Raw genomic sequence first — 21,735 nt, 5'->3', positions numbered from 1 at the left:
TGGAATTCGTCATTGAGCTTCCCACTGCAAGGAAAAAAAATCAGCAAATTAAAATGTAGAAAAAGAATTCTAAAACTGAAAGAGAGAGAATTGAACTTACAGCAATAAGGGGAAAGACGTGGCAAAGAGAAGCTGACAAATGTACACCAATTAAGACAGAAAACCAAAAGACAATACTACCCCTGGAATATTTGTGCTTCAGCAAAGGAGGAAAAGGGCAGGTCCGTAATTTTCCTGTTTCTAAGGAACAGTAAATTTGGAGCTCATTTTGTGCTACAATAACGGTGCTATGGACTTTTAAAAGGGTTAAGGATATATTCATTTTTGCTCGCCTTGATCTTGAGCTCATATTTATACAAGCTTCAGTCGAGCCGAGCTCAAACAAACAAAAACCTGAAATTGAGCTCATATTTATACAAGCTTCAGTCGAGCCCAGCTCAAACAAACAAAAACCTGAAATGAGCTCATCTTGAAAACTTATCTAAAAGCTTGCTTTAAGATATCATAATAAATTTAGCTCCAATTGACTACTATTGGATTCAACTTGACTTGTTAACACCACTTAAATATACACATTTACCCATTTAGGCAACTCACTTTTCCTAACCAAATTTAGTCCATTACCACCATGTATGTATGTGGATTTTGCTATGCCATGGATTTTAACGTGCAACCACAAACAACTAATTAAGACTCTTATTTGGTTATTAGTAATAGGGTTGTCAATAGGGCGGGAAGAGGTAGGATGAGGCTATAATTTTCATCCCTATCTCCGCCCCACCATCCACGAAACCTAAAACCATCCCTATATCACTTGGGTGAGTTATTCTATTTGACCTGCTCTACTCTCATCTCTAAGGAATGGTATTGAAATGTAACAGCAGCACCTTATTGGTTTCGAATACGAATTTAAAAATTGAGGATTAATTTTCAAATAATGGTAGAGTAATATTACAAATACTTCGTATACTCTGTAGTATATTTTTTTTGGATTTAGTTATCAAGTTAGATTGGATTTCACTATTTTAAAATCCAATACCTCTTTTAAAGATTTAAATATTTAACCACTTAACCCACAATTTTTCATACGAGTAGGTTGTAAAAAACTTTGGCATATGGAATTTTTTATAATATTAGGGATTTCAACTGGCGCAATCCACACGATATGAATAGCCTTTTGAGGAAAATTATTACCAATAGGCGATAGCCTTTATGCTCTATACCTATTTGCTAAATACGGAGTATTTTATCAAAACTATTTGTATTAGCGTTTTGGGCCTATGGTAACAGTAAGTTAATTAATTCAATCCCAAGCCCACCTGAAACGAGTACAGTTAGTACCAAAATATAATGATGCCATGTCATCACAAAGGGGCATTCTGATTGGTTGAGTGATGCAACATCCACTTTCTCTTACTTCCTGTAAGCTGTAAGCCTGTAACCGCGTCCTTTCCTACCTCTTTCTCCTCCTTCTCAACGAAGGAAATCCCCTTTGATTTTTCAAAGGGGTATTTTAGTAATTACGTCATCTTTTAAAGGGTATAAATCATGTCCTTCCAATTTCTGTCAACTGAAATAGTAAAATTCTTCTCCCTTCTCTCTCCTCCCAAAAATTGGACTGAAGAAGAAAACGATGCATAATTCTCGCAATCAAAAAAATTTCTTCTATTTTTTTAAAAAATTTTGTACATAATTTAGGTTTTTTTTTTTTTTTTTTTTGTTCTTTAATTGGTTAATAGAGTTTTAGTTGAATCAAATTAGGGTTTAATTGAGGATAAAGATGGATGAATTGAAGGAAATCGACTGGGATAATTTGTTTCCAGAAGGCGAATTTCAATTCTTCTCAGATGTTTCTCCATCATTGGAAGATGATGCAACAACTGGAATCGCGAAAGAGAATACAATCGAGTCGTGGGTTGAGGAGTTGCTGATGAAGGATGATGACGAACACGATATTAATCAAGCACAATTAGAATTAAGCAATGATATCTTATGGTCTGATCTTCTGCTTGATACACCTCAGCCGTCCGATGAACCTGCTTCGATTCCGAATTCATCTAGTTGTTCGAATTCCGAGGATAATGTTGTTAAGATAAATAGTAATTGTAGTGGTGTTGATGTCCCCAATTTTGAATCGAATTGTGACAAATCTGAGAATGATAAGTCCGGGGATGATGTTTTAGACCTCGATGATGACACTGATCATGATGATCCCCTCTCCAAGAAACGTAAAAGGTAACCTCTACATTTACATAAATTGAGTATGTTTTGAATTTTACAATTAAATTGGGATGTATTTAAATGTCTGCTCTTTCTTTAATTGTTGAATTTGTAGAATTTAGTCAGGTTGTATATTAGTTTGCGCGGTTGCTCAGTCTAAGTTATGTAAAAGTGTAGATTTTTCCGTGTTTTTAAATTTATATATATGTAATTATAGTGAAATTAATTGTCTAATTTGAAATAGCAATGTTACACTTAATTCTGGACGCATAATATTGGATGCTTATTGAATTGGCATGTGTTTTTTGTGTGGTTCCATTGTGTAATAATGTGAGATGATTGTTGTTCAGACAATTGAGAAATAGAGATGCCGCGATGAGATCAAGAGAAAGGAAAAAGATGTATGTCAAGGATTTGGAGATAAAGAGTCGTTATATGGAAGCGGAATGCAGGAGATTGGGGAGGTTGCTTCAGTGTTGTTATGCCGAGAATCAGATGTTGCGTATTTCCTTGGGCAGTGCGTATGGTGCGTCCATGGCCATTCCGGAGCCTGCTGTGCTCTTGTTGGGTATGAATTTCTCATCTTGCCTTGTCCTGTGTTTATATATATGTATCTGTTCAGATCCTGTTCCTGCAGTTCGCTCCCTTCTCTTGTAAGACTGTGATCATAGACTGGCTAGCTAGCCTTGTAATTTTTATAATATGATCATCATTCAAGCATTGTCTTGTTGTGATTCAAAAGTGTTATTACTAATCGAGTCTTTGGAAGAGTATATGTATTGCTTTATTGTGAATGTTTACCCCTGACTTTTGTGATGTACGAACCGAAATAATTGAATTTCAGTTAACCTACAGTGCTCATCTTGACATTCTTCTTCCCCATTGAGTTAACCTACAACGCTCAACTTGACATTCTTCTTCCTGATTTCCCTTTTTTGGTTGCATACTTGCATGGAAAGACATTGAAAAAATCCATACATTTGTACTCCATAACAGATATGTGAAGTTCGGTTCACCCTTGCATCTGATCCTTTTTCTCTATGTTTCTGCAGCACTGACTGTTTATACTCTTTACTTCTTTTGTCCTTGCTTGAGCATGTGTCATATCATTTTAGAAATTGTTTTGGCATTCCTAGTTTTCTATTTCCCTCACCTTTGTATGCTGGTTTTACAGAATCCCTGCTGTTGGTTTCCCTGGTTTGGTTAATGGTCAACATATGCTTGCTGCCTCAACTGCCCCTGCAAAATCAGGACGCAGTTCCACACGAAAGCGTGGAGAGAAAAGAACAGGAAAGCGCAACACCAAAAAGAAAGAGAATGAAAGTCACTGAACTGTGGGTGACCCTTTCTTTCCTGAAGAGTAAGAGATGCAGAGCTTCAAGGACCAAGATGAAGTCTGATTTTGAACGTACTACTGTGTTATGCAACTGAAATCCTTTCTCCGCTGCTTCCAGTTTTTATGGTATTGCTGGAGAAAGTTGGTTCTCAGCTTTAACTTTTACATGGGATGTAGGGAGAGGTACTCTACTGGAAAGAGTGTTTAGGAAGTGATCTCCTTCCCCCTTCCCCAACCTCTTTCAGGTTCCCCGATGTTTCATATCAGTAACACCTTAATACTAGTGTAACAAACTATCTTTTTTGTTTTGATTTCTTTTTCTTTCTCCCCTTCCCGTATGACCTCTCTGCGCTCTCTTGTGAAATTTCAGGACGGTTTATCCTTGTATTAAGTATAAGACTTTCAAAATTCATATTATTGTCATTAACACTTTTGTTTGGCTATGTGTTAGTTCAAGTATAGATTGAAAACAACTGTGTGGTAAGTCTGGTAGAGTCTACCAATGATTTTAGAGCAAATACTTGATTAAACTATTATGGAGCTAAAGCAATACTTAGTCCTTACGATGAGATCAACGTTGGTACTGCGTGGAAGATAGGATTTTAAATCAATGCAATGAGTGTTGATTGGAAAATTATCAGGCAGACAATTGTTTCAGTTATAATCTTAATTGTAGAAATTGGAAACAAGGGAATGAAGCAGCATTGCTACTAGCAGTTCCAGTTTTTAAAGGATTAGGTGATCCTTAGTTGAGAAAGTTAGGTGAAGTTGGAACTTGGAAGTTGATTGGTTGGTTGGTGACATAGTTATCTTTTGACTAGGAGGCAGGAGCTGGGTCTTTATTGAGAAATCCTGGTCATCTCTGGATATTCTATATCCAACAAAAGGATTCTCTTTATTTCTAAGTAATTTTTTTTTTTTCAATTTTTTTTTTATTTATTTTTTAAGATGAGGGCAAAATTTTATTTTTTTTTCCAAATACTTTATTGCCCTTTGTTTTTGATTTTTAAGGTAAGAAAAACTTTTATCATATTAGCACATCTTTGATTCTCTCCTCTTTCCTCTATTGCCGATTGTTGAATAAATCTTAACCTCCATTGTCGATTGTTGAATAAATCCTTAGCCTTCATTGTCGATTGTTGAAGGAATTTTGATTGATTTTAAAATTTTAATTGGTGGAATGCCCCCTAATCTTGGTTTCTCAAGGAAACATGTTTGTTTGATTCAATTTCTTAGGTATTTGTTAAAATCGAATCCTTGTGTATATGTCGTATAACTTTTTATTAATAGTATAGATTTTTATTAATGAATTAATTTTACTGAGTACTATCCAAAAAACAAATATAAATAACACATTTTTTGATTAAATTTTGACAACTATTCCTTTAGAAAAATTAATTAATGAATTAGATATCTTTAATTTCTTAATAAATTTAAATAAAAAATCTAATCATCAACAATGTAAATAAAATGAAGAATAAACACAAAATGACACAAACAAATAATGTGTTACTATGTGCCAAGACTACCAACAATATAACTTTCAAGCTTGTCAATAACTAATACTTCAGGCCTGTTCTCATTGACTGAACTGAACTTATTGAAGCTGAAGTGAAATGAACTGAACTGAATATTTTACGAGTGAAGGAAATTAAGATAAGAGCTGAACTGAACTGAACTGATTGAACTTATTAGAGCTGAACTGAACGAATATTTTATGAGTGAAGGAAATTAAAATAAGAGCTGAACTGAACTGAACTTATTAGAGCTAAACTGAAGTGAACTGAAAATAAGCTGAAGAGAACATGCCCTTTGTATGTTCTTTTTTTACCCATTAATGTACCTAATCTAATCTAAACTAATCTAATCTAATATATATAAATAAAGTTGGCATTTTTGGAGAGCATTCGCCGTGCCACGTAGGTAAAAGTATTATTTCGACTAATTAAAAATTAGATTTGTATTTTATTTTAGAATTAAAAAATTTACTCGCCACCTAAGTAAAATTGATTAATATACAAAAAAAATACCAAATTTAATAAAGTCTCACTTAAATCCGAAGTAGGGCTGTGCAAAAGAAAAGTTGTAATCTTTAATAGGTATAAACGACACTTTTTTTTTATAGGTTTAATATGCCATTAAAAATAAACAGATATGGTTAATTGAACTGGTAAAAATACCTGTTCGTGGTTATGGTCACATTTATAAATTTATATAAATTGTTTTTGAGAGCTCATAATAATATTACATTTTTTTTTTTAATTTTTATGATGTACAAGTTTTATTGTTTACTTTAAAAACTAGATTAGTACCCATGCATTGCACGATGATGATAAATATTTAACCTAATTTATATTATATGAGATTAATCATTATCATATGTTTTTCATTTAGTGGGATTATAAAAGTTTACTTGCTGTTTTCTTCTTTTAATGTATTTATTTCATAATCAAATGAGTATGTTGAAATAATCATAAAACAAACGTTTAGAAAAAATAGAATTAATATTGTTTTGTATGTGACTTAAAAATTTAATTTGAATACATTGTTAATACTTTTTTCATCAAGAAATACCATCTCAATGCTATTATAGTCATTTGGATTATCAAAGTTTGGTGGCTTCCATAAGCGTATTATCCATATCTTAATTTTCATAGTTTCCTTCATTGGAGTTATGTTTTCAATGAACTCATATTGTTGTGCAGACATTTTCATATATCTTGCATGGTTAGAAAAGTTATTACCAATATCATCACAATTAAATAGGAGGGAATTTAGGATAATTAGGTTGTTTTTTTTTTTTTTTTTTAATTTTATTTTTTTTAAAATTTACACTTATAATTCACTTTGGCATTGTGGCCAAAAGTCAGTCACTTTTCATTATTCATAGCTTTTTTTTTATTTTTTTGAACAAAGCTTATTTTTTGAATGGATATATATATATATATATATATATATATATATATATATATATATATATATATATATATATATATATATATATATATATATATATATATATATATATATATAGATTATGTTATGCAATTTGATAGTTTTGTATTTATAAGCAACCAACAACCGTAGTATGCATTATTATCTAATACAATAAAAAATGATGATATCATACAATGTTCAAAAAAAAAAAAATGATGATATCATACAACAAAATGATGGGAAATTTTTAATGTGGAAGCGACACTTAGGATGAGGAGGGGGTGTATGATGTCAGCAAATTTCTGTTTTAGTAATAGCTAATAGATTTTGAGTAACTTTGAAGTGTAAGATGTTTTAGTGGCTAGTCGTTGAATAATTGGAATTTGGATTTAAAAATTGTAATATTTATTTAATTTTTGTATTGGAGCATTGATTTTGTCAAATAATGTTACAATAATATTGTATATCTATCAGTTTGTCATATTCAAAATATATAATATATATCAAAAGCATTCGTCACAAGTCTACATGTTACATGACGCTCTCTCTTGGCTTTCTTTATTGGCTAATGGCTATTATTCTGTATCATTACATAATAACTCCGTATTTTTTTTTTTTCTAAAAATATTACTACATAATTAGAAAAAATTCAAAATAACTTCTTTTATTAAAGTCCTTTATTTTTTTAAAAACCAAATACGAGTATTGGTTAAAGTCAAAACACGTCAAATAATTATCTGTTTCTTAAGCAAGGGGTTTGGGTTTGAGGTAGTTGAAGTGGACTTGGGTTATATCGCCGATATAAAAAGAAGAAGTCGAGAGAAACAGAGAGCACACTGCACCACCATAGTTAGGTAAAACACACTGAAACACTAGAGTTCAACCCAAAACTGAAACTATGGATTCAGATTTCGGAATTCCCAGAGAACTCTCTGACCTTCAAAAACAACGTTCTCTTCACCAGCCTCAACTTCCGCCTTGCCTTCAGGTCTTTTCTCTCTCTAAATTCTGAGCTTTTTTCGGAATTTTTTCAAAATTATTTTGATTTTTTTTTCAAGCTATTTTTGGTTTTGAGTAGCCTGATTTGTGATGCAGTAGTGTAGATCGCTTGATACATATATATTTTAAATTCCGAAATATTTTTGATTGGATTATGTAGTGGTAAGGTTGATTAATGTATACTAATTTGAATAAATCTCGCTTTTACAGATCGGATTATTTATTTTCTGATTAGATTATTTATTTTTTATTTTTATTTTCATTGAGTGATTATTTAATCAAGCAATGTGATGAATGGATCGTCAAATACTCGTATTGAAGTACTTTTTTAAAAAATTGTTTGATCTAATGTTCGATTGGTTGATTCAGCGTTGTAAATATATACTCACTCATTCGATTTAGAATTGTTATATTATTTCATTACTTTCTAGTAATCTATGTTATTTAACTGATTTGTTCAACTTTTTTTTTTTTTTTTTTTTTCCCCTTCTTTTCTTTTCTTGTTTGGTAGGCAGTAATAAATGGCGGTAGTGTCGACGAATTAAATCGGATTTGTGAAATTGTCCTTTTCCATGGCAAAGGAACTCTATCCCCAAGTTTTTATCTTTTAAATAAAATAAAATGTTATCACGACTCAATGTCATATCTCATATATTATATATAGGGTGTGTTTGGTATGATGGGAGTAATGAAATGGAATCATATGAGAGAGGGAGGATGAGGGTAACAAGTGGGAGGAATTTATGAATCATTAGTCATTACCCTCAAGTAAGGTAAACAATGGAATCATATGTTATTGCGTTGCAAATCTTTATATCAAACAGTCACAAAACTTTTTGGATATATGAAGTCTTATATCCAGTCTAATTCAAGTCAATGAAAGCAATGGAGTTTTACTCTAGTTAAATATTCTAGTGTGTGGAATAGTTTTCCTGAAAAATTTGTAAGTGTTCAGCATGATTTGGCAAAGTAATCAACCTAACTTGAACATATCAATGACATAATGAAAAATAGAAAATTTTCTGCACCGTGATTCATATATATTAAGCTTTGTGCTTCATTTGACTGATCTTTTTCACCATGAAATGTGCAGGGAACTACTGTAAGGGTAGAATATGGTGACCGTACCACTGCTATAGATCCTGCTGATGCTCACGCCATCAGCCGGTATTATCCTCACACATTTGGTCAACCATTGGCTCATTTCCTCAGGGCAACTGCTAAGGTCCCAGATGCACATATTATTACTGAGCATCCAACTATCAGGTGTGTAATTTCATATTTTCTTCCTTGGTATCATGATTTTACTTTCAGGGATTGTCAGAAACAGAAACAAGTAGTAATGCTTTCTAGAAAGATAATGCTGTTAGATTAAGTCTATCTTGTGTAACTAAACTGTCAATGCCCATAGCAATTGCTGGTAACTTATATGTCCGATTGCATGTAAGTTATCTTTCTATCACTTTCTAGACTCGCGTTTTGATTCCTGCAACCAGTTTTAAACTTGCTATTTGATATTTGATGCGAGTAACTGATATTCCTTGCCCATATAACATTGCAATAGATACAAACATAGGAGTTTAATTAGGAATCCTCTCTTTTAAATGAGTCCAAATTAGTATTTGAGTGGCTCAATTACATATATATATATATATATATATATATATATATATATATATATATATATATTATTTATTTATTTATTTATTGTTATATTACTGATTATGATTGGGGTTCCTGTTAATCATGCTATTTTTGATCTTTTTTTTGAGCAGGGTGGGAGTTGTCTTCAGTGGGCGACAATCTCCAGGAGGACACAATGTTATATGGGGTCTTTTTAACGCTCTCAAGATACACAACTCAGACAATGTTTTGCTTGGGTTTCTAGGTAAAAGGAACTATTAGTTATGAGCTGTTAAAGAATTAATTTCTGACTCTTGTTGAGGTGGAGCACGGTTTTCTTTCAGCTGTCAAAGATGATGTAAATGTGTTTACTTTTCAGCATCCCATCCCCCATATATCTAATTTCACATACTAAATAGGCTGCTAGAATTTGGGGAAAACTAAATAATTGGATGGTGCAAGAGAAACTCTTTCTACCGAATTAACATGAAATATGAGATGCCTAGAAACATTTTTCATTTTATTTTATTGGTATCTTAACAACCCTTTCACGATGGGTGAAGCAGTCTGTACTCGCTTGAGAGGTTTTTCACATTTGTTGTATAATTAAGGGGCATTTAGGTCTATAGGATGTTGATGGCTGATGTTGATCATATTGTTGGAGAAACTTGATGTGGTGGATAACTTATGCTTGGCCCCTTCTATGTCCAAGTGTTGACATTGGGCTGTAAAAGACTAAAACGTGGTTGTTACATTCACTGTGGTTCATTGTCTTTTGTTAGCGCAGTTGCTTGTTACATCTGTAGGGATGGATCTGTGACTGTGTAGACTGTGTATGTTTTCTCAATGGAGAAATCCTATCCCTTTACTTTTACTTTTTGTTCGATCTCTGTTACTGTCATTAGTTTGCAGCTATCTGCTATATGGAAGCTGAGTGCTGGACATAGATTGTTATACTTTGGTGCCCCATGGACAAGAGAGATGTTTTTACTTGTGACTAGTCTTTATAGTTAGAGCTGGACATAGATTGCAATTCTTTGGTGCCCCATGGACAAGAGAGATGTTTTTACTTGTGGCTAGTCTATGTAGTTAAGAGTTGTAGCTGTTTGTTCATATCGCTATTGAGTAGGGTCTTGTTGTTGCATCATGCTGCCATATTTACCTTGTTATGGCCTTTGTGGTCTTGCTGGAAAAATGTTATTTACTAAAAGCCAGTGTACTTTTGCCTCATGCAGGTGGTACAGAGGGTTTATTTGCCCAAAAGACTCTTGAAATAACTGATGAAATCCTGTCTACCTATAAAAACCAAGGTAAGTGCTTTCATAGGATTTTATCCATAAGAAACCTTCTTATCTGGAATTTAATACTTTACATTTACTTGATTTTTCAAGGTGGTTATGATTTGCTGGGAAGGACTAAAGATCAAATAAGAACAACTGAGCAAGTTAATGCTGCATTAGCTTCGTGCAAGGCTTTAAAGCTGGATGGCCTTGTAATTATTGGAGGTACTTCTAGTAGAAAGTTTGCCCAAAAAGACTAAATTCAGCTCAATGGAGTTGTTGATAATCATTTTTCTTTTTTTCTTTTGAAGGTGTAACATCAAATACTGATGCTGCTCAACTTGCTGAAACGTTTGCTGAGGCAAAATGCTCAACAAAGGTGCCTCAACTTTATCGGTGCATTTCCTTTGTTAATTTTTTTGCTGGTGTCAATTGTATGGCTATATGCTATAATTAATTGTGTTGATCACTTATATCACTTTAGCCAGATACAAAATTTGATGTTATGATAATATTGTCTTCAGTTCTTCACTCTTTCTCTTAATGCCTCCATGGTCCCATCCCTATATATGTGCCTAAAGATCTCAATTTAACGATCCAATATTATTTGGGAGTTGCAGGTGGTTGGTGTTCCAGTTACCTTGAATGGAGATCTAAAGAATCAGTTTGTTGAAGCTGATGTTGGATTTGATACCATATGTAAGGTATTGATCTGCTACCTAAGATTTCACGAGTTAAGATATAGTTCCTGCTAAATTTCATTGATAAAAAATGGTTTTACACTTGTGTACTACACCAAACACATGGAAGAGAATGACATGGACACAAACAAACTAGGCATGCGCATTTCAGATTTCATTAATTTGATCTGGTTTGTTTATTGATACTTTGTGATCTAAACCATTGAGGTGTTGGAGTGCATGCAATCTATATTTTTTTCTCTTTCTTTTTTTCCCTTTATATTACTAATGAAAGCCCCTAATTTTTTTTTTGAAGGGGTTTTAAGAGTGGAATTGTTGATTAATGTTGAATACTAAAAGTAGTGAGAGTTTTAAGGGGAGCTGAGAGAAAATATAGTGGGATTTGAGGGGTTTTGTTGATTTTATGTCAATATCAAAAGAAGATAATGGATGATAGATCCCACTGAAATGAGAATTGGGGCTACGACTTAGGGAAATTAATGTCCATGGAGCCTTTTTAGGGATGGAGGGTGTATTATTATTCATTTCCTTTAAGGCCCTGAAGCTTTGTATATTTGAAGTGGGGCTACTACTTAGGGAAATTAATTTTTATGGAGCCGTGGATGAGCATTTGTGCTAGTGATTTGATAATGCAGGATGGAGTATCTAAATGAATTTTATAATGTCTAGTGCTGCAATTTAAATTCGCTTTTGGTGGCTTTCCTATTTCTTGTTTTGTTGTGTTAGGGTTAACGCACGCTTATAACTCTAATGTAGAAGCTTTGGAAAATCCTGGTTCATTGAGGGCAGATAGAGTGCACTGAGTTATAGATGAAGGCAGTAGGCTTGTGCCTTTTTGTGTTGTCATTTCCATTGCAGTGATTCATTTTACTTGGATTTGAACTATCATTATCTAGAATTTTTCTTGTTTAATATTTTTGACCTTTCCGGTTAATTTATCTCATTGTTCTTGCTTTTTTTTAGGTTAACTCTCAGCTCATTAGCAATGTTTGCACAGATGCGTTGTCTGCTGAGAAGGTAATTTTTTTCTACTTGTCAATTTTCTACTATCAGTAATGAGAAGTCAAATGGGGTGATATTGTTGGTGTATGTACCACCTATACTATGGTGCTGGTAGGCTAATGACATTTATAATCCTGCAGCTTTTAAATAGTTTTTGGGGTACTGGAATTTTTGTTTGGGGTGAGGTTTTATAAAAATTTGGAATGTTCTCTTGTGTGATCGATTTTAATTGAATTGGCTGGAGGTTCAGCCAGTTTGGGGTTTAGGAAACCCTCTTAATTGGATGCATGCTCATTGCTCAGAATTATGTCTTCTTTGGAAGTCTGCGTCAATCAATTTGCTTTGCGTTGGGTGTTTCTTAATAATAGCTGACTTATTTATTTTGTGGTTCTCTATAAGTAACTTATACAGCATATGAACACGTGTACTTCAAAAGCTTTGTATTTTTACTAATCCTAAAATTAACCCCTTTACTCTCAAGGATATTTATTATTGTCTGAAAGGCTCATCAATGTGATTTCTTTTCCAAATTTCCAGTATTATTATTTTATTCGGCTGATGGGCAGAAAGGCGTCACATGTTGCTTTGGAATGCACTCTCCAGTCACATCCCAATATGGTCAGTTTCCTTGTCTGGACTACTAATACAGTCCTATTTTTGTCATTTCTATCATAAATGGGGGAAAAGTGCCTGTTAGATGTAAAGCAATAAGGATGTATCTCGGTGTTTTATTTAGGTTATTCTTGGTGAGGAGGTGGCTGCGTCAAAACTAACTTTATTTGATCTGACAACACAAATCTGTGATGCAGTCCAAGCCAGAGCAGAAAAAGGTCTAGTGTTCCCCCTCTCACTCAATTATGTTGATAGATTTGCTGCTTTCTGATTCTTTTGTTGTTATTTTTGTATTCCAGACAAGAACCATGGGGTTATCCTGCTTCCAGAAGGGCTTATTGAAAGCATTCCTGAAATTTATGCCCTCCTGCAGGTATAAAAGTAGAGGGTGCATTGTTGAAATCTTATCTTCTATAAATGCATTTCTTTGCTTTGGTTTAAAGAGCAAAGTATTGAGTTTGGAACTTTGGATATCTTTATCTTGTTTTATATATGTTAAGGTCCCTTGATCATTCTTCAAGTTTTTCGATCTTTGTTTCTTATGCATGTTTTCCATGATGCCATGCAGGAAATTCATGGTCTTTATCGAGGAGGTGTATCTATTGACAATATTTCTTCTCAGCTTTCTCCCTGGGCATCTGCCTTGCTGGAGTTTTTGCCACCTTTTATTAGAAAACAGGTACCAAACTCTTAATACATACGTCACTTTTTGATTGGAGATTTCTTTCTATAGTATTGAGTCATGTTTCGTTTCTTTATACTGGGTTTCTTATTTTGCAGTTGCTCCTCCACCCTGAATCAGATGATTCTGCTCAGTTGTCACAGGTGCTGGCTTGAAGCCTTTGGTCCTTTTAAGTGGTCTCACTACTAGCAGTTTTAATTTAAAAATGATCTAATTTAATTGTTTATGCAGATTGAGACCGAAAAGCTTCTAGCTCATCTTGTGGAGACAGAAATGAATAAACGTTTGGTATGAAATCTTATTGGAGAAACTGTCATGGGTGGAGTATTTTATGTTATTTTCTAGATCTTAATGTAATTAAGGCCAAAAAAAATGTGTACTAGCTTCTATTATTGTCCTTAATTTTCAGGCTGTTAATAATTATTTAGTCACATTTTTCAATTAATATGCTAAAGTGGATGCTGAATTACTAGGTTTGTTAATTGAATTCCTGTAGTCTTTAATTGCCTCTCTCCTCTTTGGCAGAAAGAAGGCACATACAAGGGAAAGAAATTTAATGCCATCTGTCACTTTTTTGGATATCAAGCTCGTGGATCTCTACCATCGAAATTTGACTGTGACTATGCATATGTATGCCCTGATTCTTAAATAGACTCAGATTTTGGTGGTATGCGAAGGGTTATATTTTGGTTACAATTGAATGCATCTGACAATTGAATGTATCTGTGCAGGTTCTTGGTCACATATGCTACCATGTCCTTGCGGCTGGTCTGAATGGTTACATGGCAACTCTTACCAACCTTAAAAATCCTCTGAATAAGTGGAAATGCGGTGCCGCTCCATTGACAGTAAGGCTTGATTCCTATCTGCTCATTTTACTGCTGAATAAATTGTTCTTTCAGCTTCTAGCTATATTGTTTTCAACGTTTTGTTATTTTTGAACTGTGTAACATTAAAATATTAAAAGCTTATTCATTGCTTTATGATGAACCCAGGCAATGATGACTGTTAAACGTTATTCACGTGGTCCTGGTACATTGTCTATTGGAAAACCTGCTATTCATCCTGCAACAGTGGATTTGAAAGGCAAAGCTTATGAGTAAGTCTTTCTTGTGGCTGTAATTTTGGTTGTTGCAGATGTTCTTGCAGTGATAACTTTCCATGAGCACATGTTCCTACAGTTAGCCCTCAGGATAAGAAAGGGTACCGACTAAATGGGTTAATTACTCGTATTTCTTAATCAATGATCAACTTGTATTAACACTTGGACTCTGTAATTTTAACTACTGCATAAATATGTACGTCATATCAATGACAAATTGTTTAGTCATTGGATATCATTGAAAAGTAGGAATCCAAGTTACAATAGGATTTTCTCACCCTATATATGTTGCAAAATCGATCAGGTCTGATCTTGATTTATTTTGCCGTCTCCTTTGCAGGCTTTTGAGACAGAATGCTTCTAGGTTTTTGATGGAAGATATCTACAGAAATCCAGGTCCTCTTCAATTTGATGGCCCTGGTGCTGATGCTAAGGCTGTTAGCTTGTGTGTGGAAGACCTGGATTATATGGGCCGTATCAAGCAGCTGCAAGAATATTTAGACAAGGTATGTTATCCTTTCACTCCACTTATAACTCTTATAGTTTCATGCTTATGTCGCCATGGATCCACCTAATTGGTTGGTAATTTTGGAGTATAAATGACCTTCTGTCTGTATTCCTAGACACTTAGCTATCTGAGGAATATAATCTGTTGGAATTCCACCTTCATACACTGATATATCATTTTGGAGACATGCTTAATGTCGGTGCAATTGCAGCCAGAGGAGTTCTGGATTTCATATCCACTACCTGCTCGATTAGTGTTTTTTATTCTTACTTGAGATCCCTTTTTTTGTCCGTGGGAAGGAGGGGTTGTGAAGGGATTTAAGGCTGCACATAGTAGATGCTTAATTTCCTAAAACTTTGCCATTAGCAATTTTGCCTCAGTTTGGTTTGCTTAACTTCAAATCTTGTTTCCAGGTACGATCCATTGTGAAACCTGGATGTTCACAGGACATTTTGAAAGTAGCACTCAGTTCCATGTCTTCTGTGACGGATATTCTGACTGTTATGTCATCAAACTCCAACAGTGGGCAAAAGTACCTCTAATCGACTTGACTTAATGATTACTCAGTTTGGGAAGACTTGGTTGGAAGTCTATACAAGTTTTTCATCCGTGCCGAATCAGGATTGCCATGTTAGATTATATGAACACTAGGATTTCCTTTTTAAGAATTTCTTTAAAATTTTCTTTATAGATGTGATACTCCTAATCAGTACATGCGTGAAAACGCATTGCAGTTTTGGAATGAGTAGAATTACTAAATAATTAGTGTGAACCGACAGGTGACGTTTGCTTTGGTAAGTGACTGCATATTTGTATTGTAAGGTTTTAGGCTTAATACTCCATCTACCTCAGTTTGAGGCTTGTGGTTGCAATTGATTGTGTAGTCTTTGGTAGTCAAGGGAATAAACGGGCACTAAACGGGCTAAATGATGAGCTACGCTATTCCCTTCCCGTTTTACATGACACCAAGCAATAGAATTAAAAGAGTTACACGATTTAAGCACATCTTCTAGCATAAGATCAAGATCAAAAAAAAAAAAAAAGATCAGTGAGGAAAATGGAGCCCTTGCAGAGTCTTATAGTGTATTATGTGCTTTTAACTGTTATAAGTCTTATAACTTACCATCATTATTTTTGAGTACTCAATAATTACCCATTCTACAATAATTCAAGTTGAGTTTTTTATTTTTTATTTTTTTTATTTTTTTTTTGCTTGAATCAATACTTTGCATGGTATTAAAACTCCATATATAGTAGTGTGATAAAATCAGAAGTTCAATCTCAATCTCTCCTCCTTTCAAAATGAAATAAATAATGTTGGGTATGATTATTAGGCCCATGTTGTATCATACTTCAAATCTAAAGGATTCTTAAGCAAATCTAATGGTCGTAGTTAATGACTTGTTTGCGATTTTCAACAATTCATAGCTACTAGCTTGACCATTAGAGTTAAAAAATAAATTAGCTTGGACAAGCTAATTTGCTGTAGAAATATTTTTCAAAGTTTTGGAGATTAATATATTAATATAATTAAATTTAAATAACTAATTGAGAAAGTCAAGATCATTTTAATAGCAAGCTAGTAACTACCATTGGAGTACAAAACAACTATGAAGAGGGTTAACTTGAAATCTTATGTGACATGACAAACTAATTTGACAATTATGTTGGGCCCGTTGTACTAAGTAGCCCACTAACCGTAGGGCACAACCAAGCATTCAAGGAACACCAAGAATCAAGCAAACGGCTTGATTGATACAAGTATAGCAAGGGAATCAAGAGATCAATTATGCGATTACAAGCCAAAAATACACTTGCTGAACAAGGAAAGGAGAATGAAATCAAGAAGATCTTCTCCATTTGAATATATTCTGATATCTTTGTAACCCTAGTTGTTAAATAGCAGAATTATACATTGTAATATGATGATACGCTGACTAAGACATTAATACGAACAATTTATTTCATTAATTCTCTCGGAGTTGAGTCCTTTCTGTGCAAGGAGTCTGTCCTTATTCAGTATTGTATCTCTAAACCCTCTCTTAATATTAAAATCGTTTGTTTATTGCTTTATTATTGTTCTTGCTTATTACGTTTGATGTTTAAGGTCTGATTGTTATCACCCCTAATCCCTAAGCAAATTCCTAGAGTATCCCAACTAAGATTTGCCTAAACAATTTGGCGTCCACCATGGGGCTAATAATCAATTTGTAACACTCCAAATCTCCCTCTACGGAAATACTAGAAAAATACGTATAATTATACTGTAGAGATAGACTTAGGCGTATTACCGCCGCGTGATTACGCAGGGCTACCAAACTTACTAAATAAAACCAATACTTTGCAGCAAAATCTTCAATACTCTTTTATTAATAAAACCATAATAATAATAACCATTGTCATGAGTACTCATAATTAAAGACAAGAACCGACATTCCTAATCTAGATGAAGACATTTCCGGGACTCCAAATGCTCACATATTGACTTCACTTGAAATTAGTCAAAATAGGAAATACGAATTAGCAAAATATGTTAAGTACGATAAATGCAAGATAATGTAAACTCAATTTATTTGCAAACATGATTTCCAAACCAATTTCCAATAAATTTCAATACTCGTGATTTAAAACCAATTCTCAATACTCAAATATAATTTCAATAACTCAATAATTCAATAAGAATGATTATTAAAAATCCATTAATTCAAAACTCAATAATAAGAATGATTTATAAAATCAATTTAACTCAAACTCCTCTCTAAGTGTGCACACCCCTCAAGGTAGTCTCCTACTATTTCAAGGCTATTCTTGGAGAAAGACTAGGTCATACAAAGTCCATAGTCTTCAATGAATCCGCATAGTGGGATTAATAAAATAAACATGTTTGTAAAGCTTTTTAAATAATCAATAATCTCTTTAACTCATAAATTCCAATAAATACCTCAAACTCCTTTTTAATTAAATTCAACATACTTTCAAAATCAAATCTTTAAAACATGATAAACAATTCAACTCCTTCAAAGCATCATATAAAAATCAATACTCCAATTTATTTATTAAAACCAATTAATTAAACATGCTTTATTTCATAAACCATAATTTAATTAAAGTCAATCACAACTAAAATCGCATAAAACATGTTATTCAATTCAATCACTTTCAAAGGTATCTAGCCACCTAAACCTCGATCCTTGCTTAACAAAACCTCACAAAAGAACTCAAGAACCTTGATTGAACACACCCAACAATTAAATATAACCTTAATTAATATAAGGTTAATAAATAATCACAATAATTAAATTAAAAACCCTCAACTATATGTACATGAACCTTTAAAATTATTTTCTCATAAACATCATTAAAAATCTGATTTTATTTAATTAAAACTAGTTATAATAATTTTTATAAATCCCCATAATAATTATAATTAAATAAATAAGAAAAGAGAAGAAGAAAAGATAGAAAACCAAGGAGAAAGAGGAGGAGAGTGGCGGCAAGGGAGGGCTGCCGGCGACGGCAGGGAGTGCCGGAGGTGGCTGGTGGCGGCAGGGGTCGCCGAAGGTGGTGGTGGTGTACGGTGGAGGTGGTGGTGCGCAAGGAGGAGAAGGAAAAAGAGAGAGAAATAAGATAAGAGAATAAGAGAGAATTATGAGAATTGGTGTTTTGGTCATGAAATGGAGGGGTATTTATAGGTTAGTATGGGAATGAAATATGGTAGGAAAATGTAGGAAGAATTATGGCAAGAAGAGTTATGGAAATACCTGGAGAAGTGAATAAGTAATTATGGAAAGTTTTGATATTAAGGTGATTGTGTATAATAAAAATATGGAAGGTGTGTTGTCATGAAAAATAATATGGCAAGGGAGATTACTTGGGGAATAATCAAGGGAAATAAAAGGTAGGAAAATATGATGATCGAATATTTAGGAGATGGAAAAATAGAATTAAGGAAAATACTAGATTTTAAGGAGATAATTAAAAATACAAATTACCAAAATAATTCTCCCAAAAATCACCCAAGAGGACCGAAAATATTGAGCTTCCTTAGCTCAAATTTTCGGACCTCCTTATAGTAATTTAGGAAGTTATTTTTCTAGTTTTTAGGAATGAAAAATAATTGTGTAAATAATATTTATTGTATAAAATAATTAATTAAATTATTAAATAAATAAATACCAATTATTCACCAATAAAATAACTAAGAAAATGAAATTTTCTATACATAGAAAATCCGAAATTCCTAGCTACTATTTGTGAATTTTCGGACCTTTTAATTAATTAATAAAATATAGTTTTTGCTTTAATTAAAATATCTGAGATATATAAATAATCCGGTTTTTAAGATAAAATAAATGGATAATAAATCTTATCCAAAAATCAAAAAGAATAATTAGGTTTCAAAATATTTTTGGCGCCAAAATTCAAATATCATTTTGGCTCCAAAATTCAAATACTAAGTTAATTTACTAAAATATCCTTTTTATGAAATAATAATTAATCAATTAATTAGGAAAATACGTATGAAAATACGGGGTATTACACTACGAGTACTGACTTAAGCATCGGAGGGCCGTTGGGGAAACCCACGGCCACCCCTAACCCTACTCTGTTTTGCAAGGTTAACAGTACAGTACAAAGCATAACAAAAGCGTGAAGACCGTCCATACAGAACAAGGAACACACAAAGCACAAACATGTAAGCAACACTACATCCCAATTGCAATACAACTGGGATACACAGGGAAACAAGATAAACAACATAGCATAACAAAATACTAAATTACTTAGTTGCCCAAAGCAAAAAAAACAGACAAAGCATCCAGCTGTAACAAGGCAGCAAAAAGGCAAACAAAATATCCTACTGCACTTAGGCAACAACAACATACTAATTACATTTAAATAGAAATTGTTTTGAAAGTACTAGGTGATGCAGTACCACAAAATTAATTTTCTCCAGTGTTGTCATCAGGGACTTTCTCTTCCTCAGGGGCAGTCTTGGCGTCCTCGTTCACAGGAGAATTGACCTTCTCGTCAGCTTAACTCAGCAGCAGTGAACCAGGAGCAGCAACTTCTTCTGGAAAAGTAGACGCAAAGGAAGCCTTCTCAACAACATTGTCTCACGCTTCATGCTTTCCCTGCTGATACTCTTCCATCATCTTCAAACGAGCCTTCCCAAAGTAATAGCTGGCCATATCAAGAGACTTGTTCGCAGTAGCCTTCAGAGTACCTTTCAACCCGTCAAGCTCAGCACGGCTTTCCTTGTGCTTAGTCCTTTCACCCTTCAGAGCTTCAGAGGCCGCTTTGTACTTATCAATAAGAGCATCACGCTCCTTCTTCATAGCATCAAAAGTCCTGGGAAACTCTAAAACCTTACTCAACACGCCCAAGCATGACTACAGACACTGAACAGACAAGGAACCACGTCAATAAAGATCAAGTAATCCTGCATCATTGTTTTATATGTTTTTTATTTTATTTTTTTTATTTTATTTATTTTTTTAAGGGAGTATACCATACCCGGAAAGATTGCACAACAGCTTCCTGAGTAAGGTCAGCAAAAGTCTGCGTAGATTGGCGCTCCTTAAAGGAGGGAAACAACAAATTTTCAATGTGAGGAGCCAAGGCCTCATAAGAAAAAGTCGCAACATCAAGGTCAACAGGCGTTTCGAACTTCCTTTTAAAACAAGAAGAACGAGGCGGAGGAGGCAAGGGAGCCCTCTTCAGTACAGGTCCCTTCTCAGGAACATCTTCACCAACTTCGGAAGCCTTTGCCTTATACGATCCAAGATGGACGAGGAACTAAGCAAGTTATGAGACCTCAGCGATCTAGAAGTTTCTACAAATTACACAGCAAACAACGCAAAACAAATTCAACAGAGCAACACAAGACTACAAGAGATACAAAAAGCAACAAGGCAACTAACACACAAACAAGGCAACAACATCCCACCAAACACACACAAAAGAAAAAAATAAACCTTGAGACATGGCAGGGGCAATTTCTTTGTCAACTTCTTTGTCAGATTCAGAGTCGTCCAAGTTCTCAATTTTCACAATTGCTTTAGGCTGCGTTAACTTAATAAAAGACCTCTCGTCCGCACTCAACTCGTACAATTGATCAATCAAAGGCTGAGACTGGGCACGCTACTTCTACTTGCTCACTGCAAATACCACGCAAATAAGCCCGAATCAACAAAGAAGGAAAACAATACAAAAGAAACAGAAATTAAAATACCTTCGGCCTCAACAGTGTCAATCAGGAAGTCAAAGTCTTCACCCAAAGAATCAATCCTTACAAAGAAAAACTTATGATACTACTTCTTATCAAAGGCCTTCTCCAAATTTGTCACCAAAGGATCAACACCATCCTTCAAACGAAGACCAACCCGACCCTTACCACTAGTCCTAATAGTATAAGGATAGCAAAGATCCCTCACATCCAAAGAGATACCCAATTTTGCACTCAACAGATCAAGAATTCGCAAAATTCTCCAAGTCCGGGGCAACAGTTGGCAGGGCAAAACCCTAACCTTAGAGAGGAATTGGCGAACAAGAGAGAAAAAAGGAAAGGTTTGCCCAATCACAAAAGGGTATTCAGAGAAACACACCCAACCAGGAGAAGTCCAATTCGCCCTTTCCCTTGAAGACAGAATCCTCACCACCACCCCATTAGGAAAACGCGTAGTAGCAGCGATTTTCCTAACATCATCCTTCGTCAAATGAGAAGGATAAA

The 21,735-nt window shown here is 34.0% G+C and overlaps 2 protein-coding genes across 2 annotated transcripts; both read left to right on the top strand.

Annotated features, from left to right (window-relative positions):
- Positions 1–1,576: 1,576 nt before the first annotated feature.
- On the top strand, positions 1,577–3,997 carry LOC145592530 (bZIP transcription factor 50-like). The gene is made up of 3 exons (XM_081649030.1): positions 1,577–2,235; positions 2,571–2,788; positions 3,395–3,997. The coding sequence occupies exons 1-3, from the start codon at positions 1,781–1,783 to the stop codon at positions 3,649–3,651; spliced, it is 930 nt and encodes a 309-aa protein (XP_081505156.1). The 5' UTR covers positions 1,577–1,780; the 3' UTR covers positions 3,652–3,997.
- A 3,323-nt stretch (positions 3,998–7,320) lies between these two features.
- On the top strand, positions 7,321–15,780 carry LOC145592529 (pyrophosphate--fructose 6-phosphate 1-phosphotransferase subunit alpha-like). The gene is made up of 19 exons (XM_081649029.1): positions 7,321–7,481; positions 8,586–8,758; positions 9,268–9,380; positions 10,351–10,425; positions 10,507–10,620; positions 10,707–10,774; positions 11,016–11,099; positions 12,060–12,113; positions 12,636–12,716; positions 12,835–12,928; positions 13,010–13,083; positions 13,279–13,389; positions 13,491–13,535; positions 13,624–13,680; positions 13,918–14,022; positions 14,124–14,240; positions 14,388–14,491; positions 14,835–15,000; positions 15,416–15,780. The coding sequence occupies exons 1-19, from the start codon at positions 7,392–7,394 to the stop codon at positions 15,542–15,544; spliced, it is 1,854 nt and encodes a 617-aa protein (XP_081505155.1). The 5' UTR covers positions 7,321–7,391; the 3' UTR covers positions 15,545–15,780.
- Positions 15,781–21,735: the final 5,955 nt, after the last annotated feature.

This window comes from Chenopodium album, chromosome 18, assembly GCF_948465745.1.
Source record: "Chenopodium album chromosome 18, dcCheAlbu1.1, whole genome shotgun sequence".
Classification (NCBI taxonomy): Eukaryota; Viridiplantae; Streptophyta; class Magnoliopsida; order Caryophyllales; family Amaranthaceae; genus Chenopodium; species Chenopodium album.
This window is presented reverse-complemented; position numbering and strand designations above follow the sequence as displayed.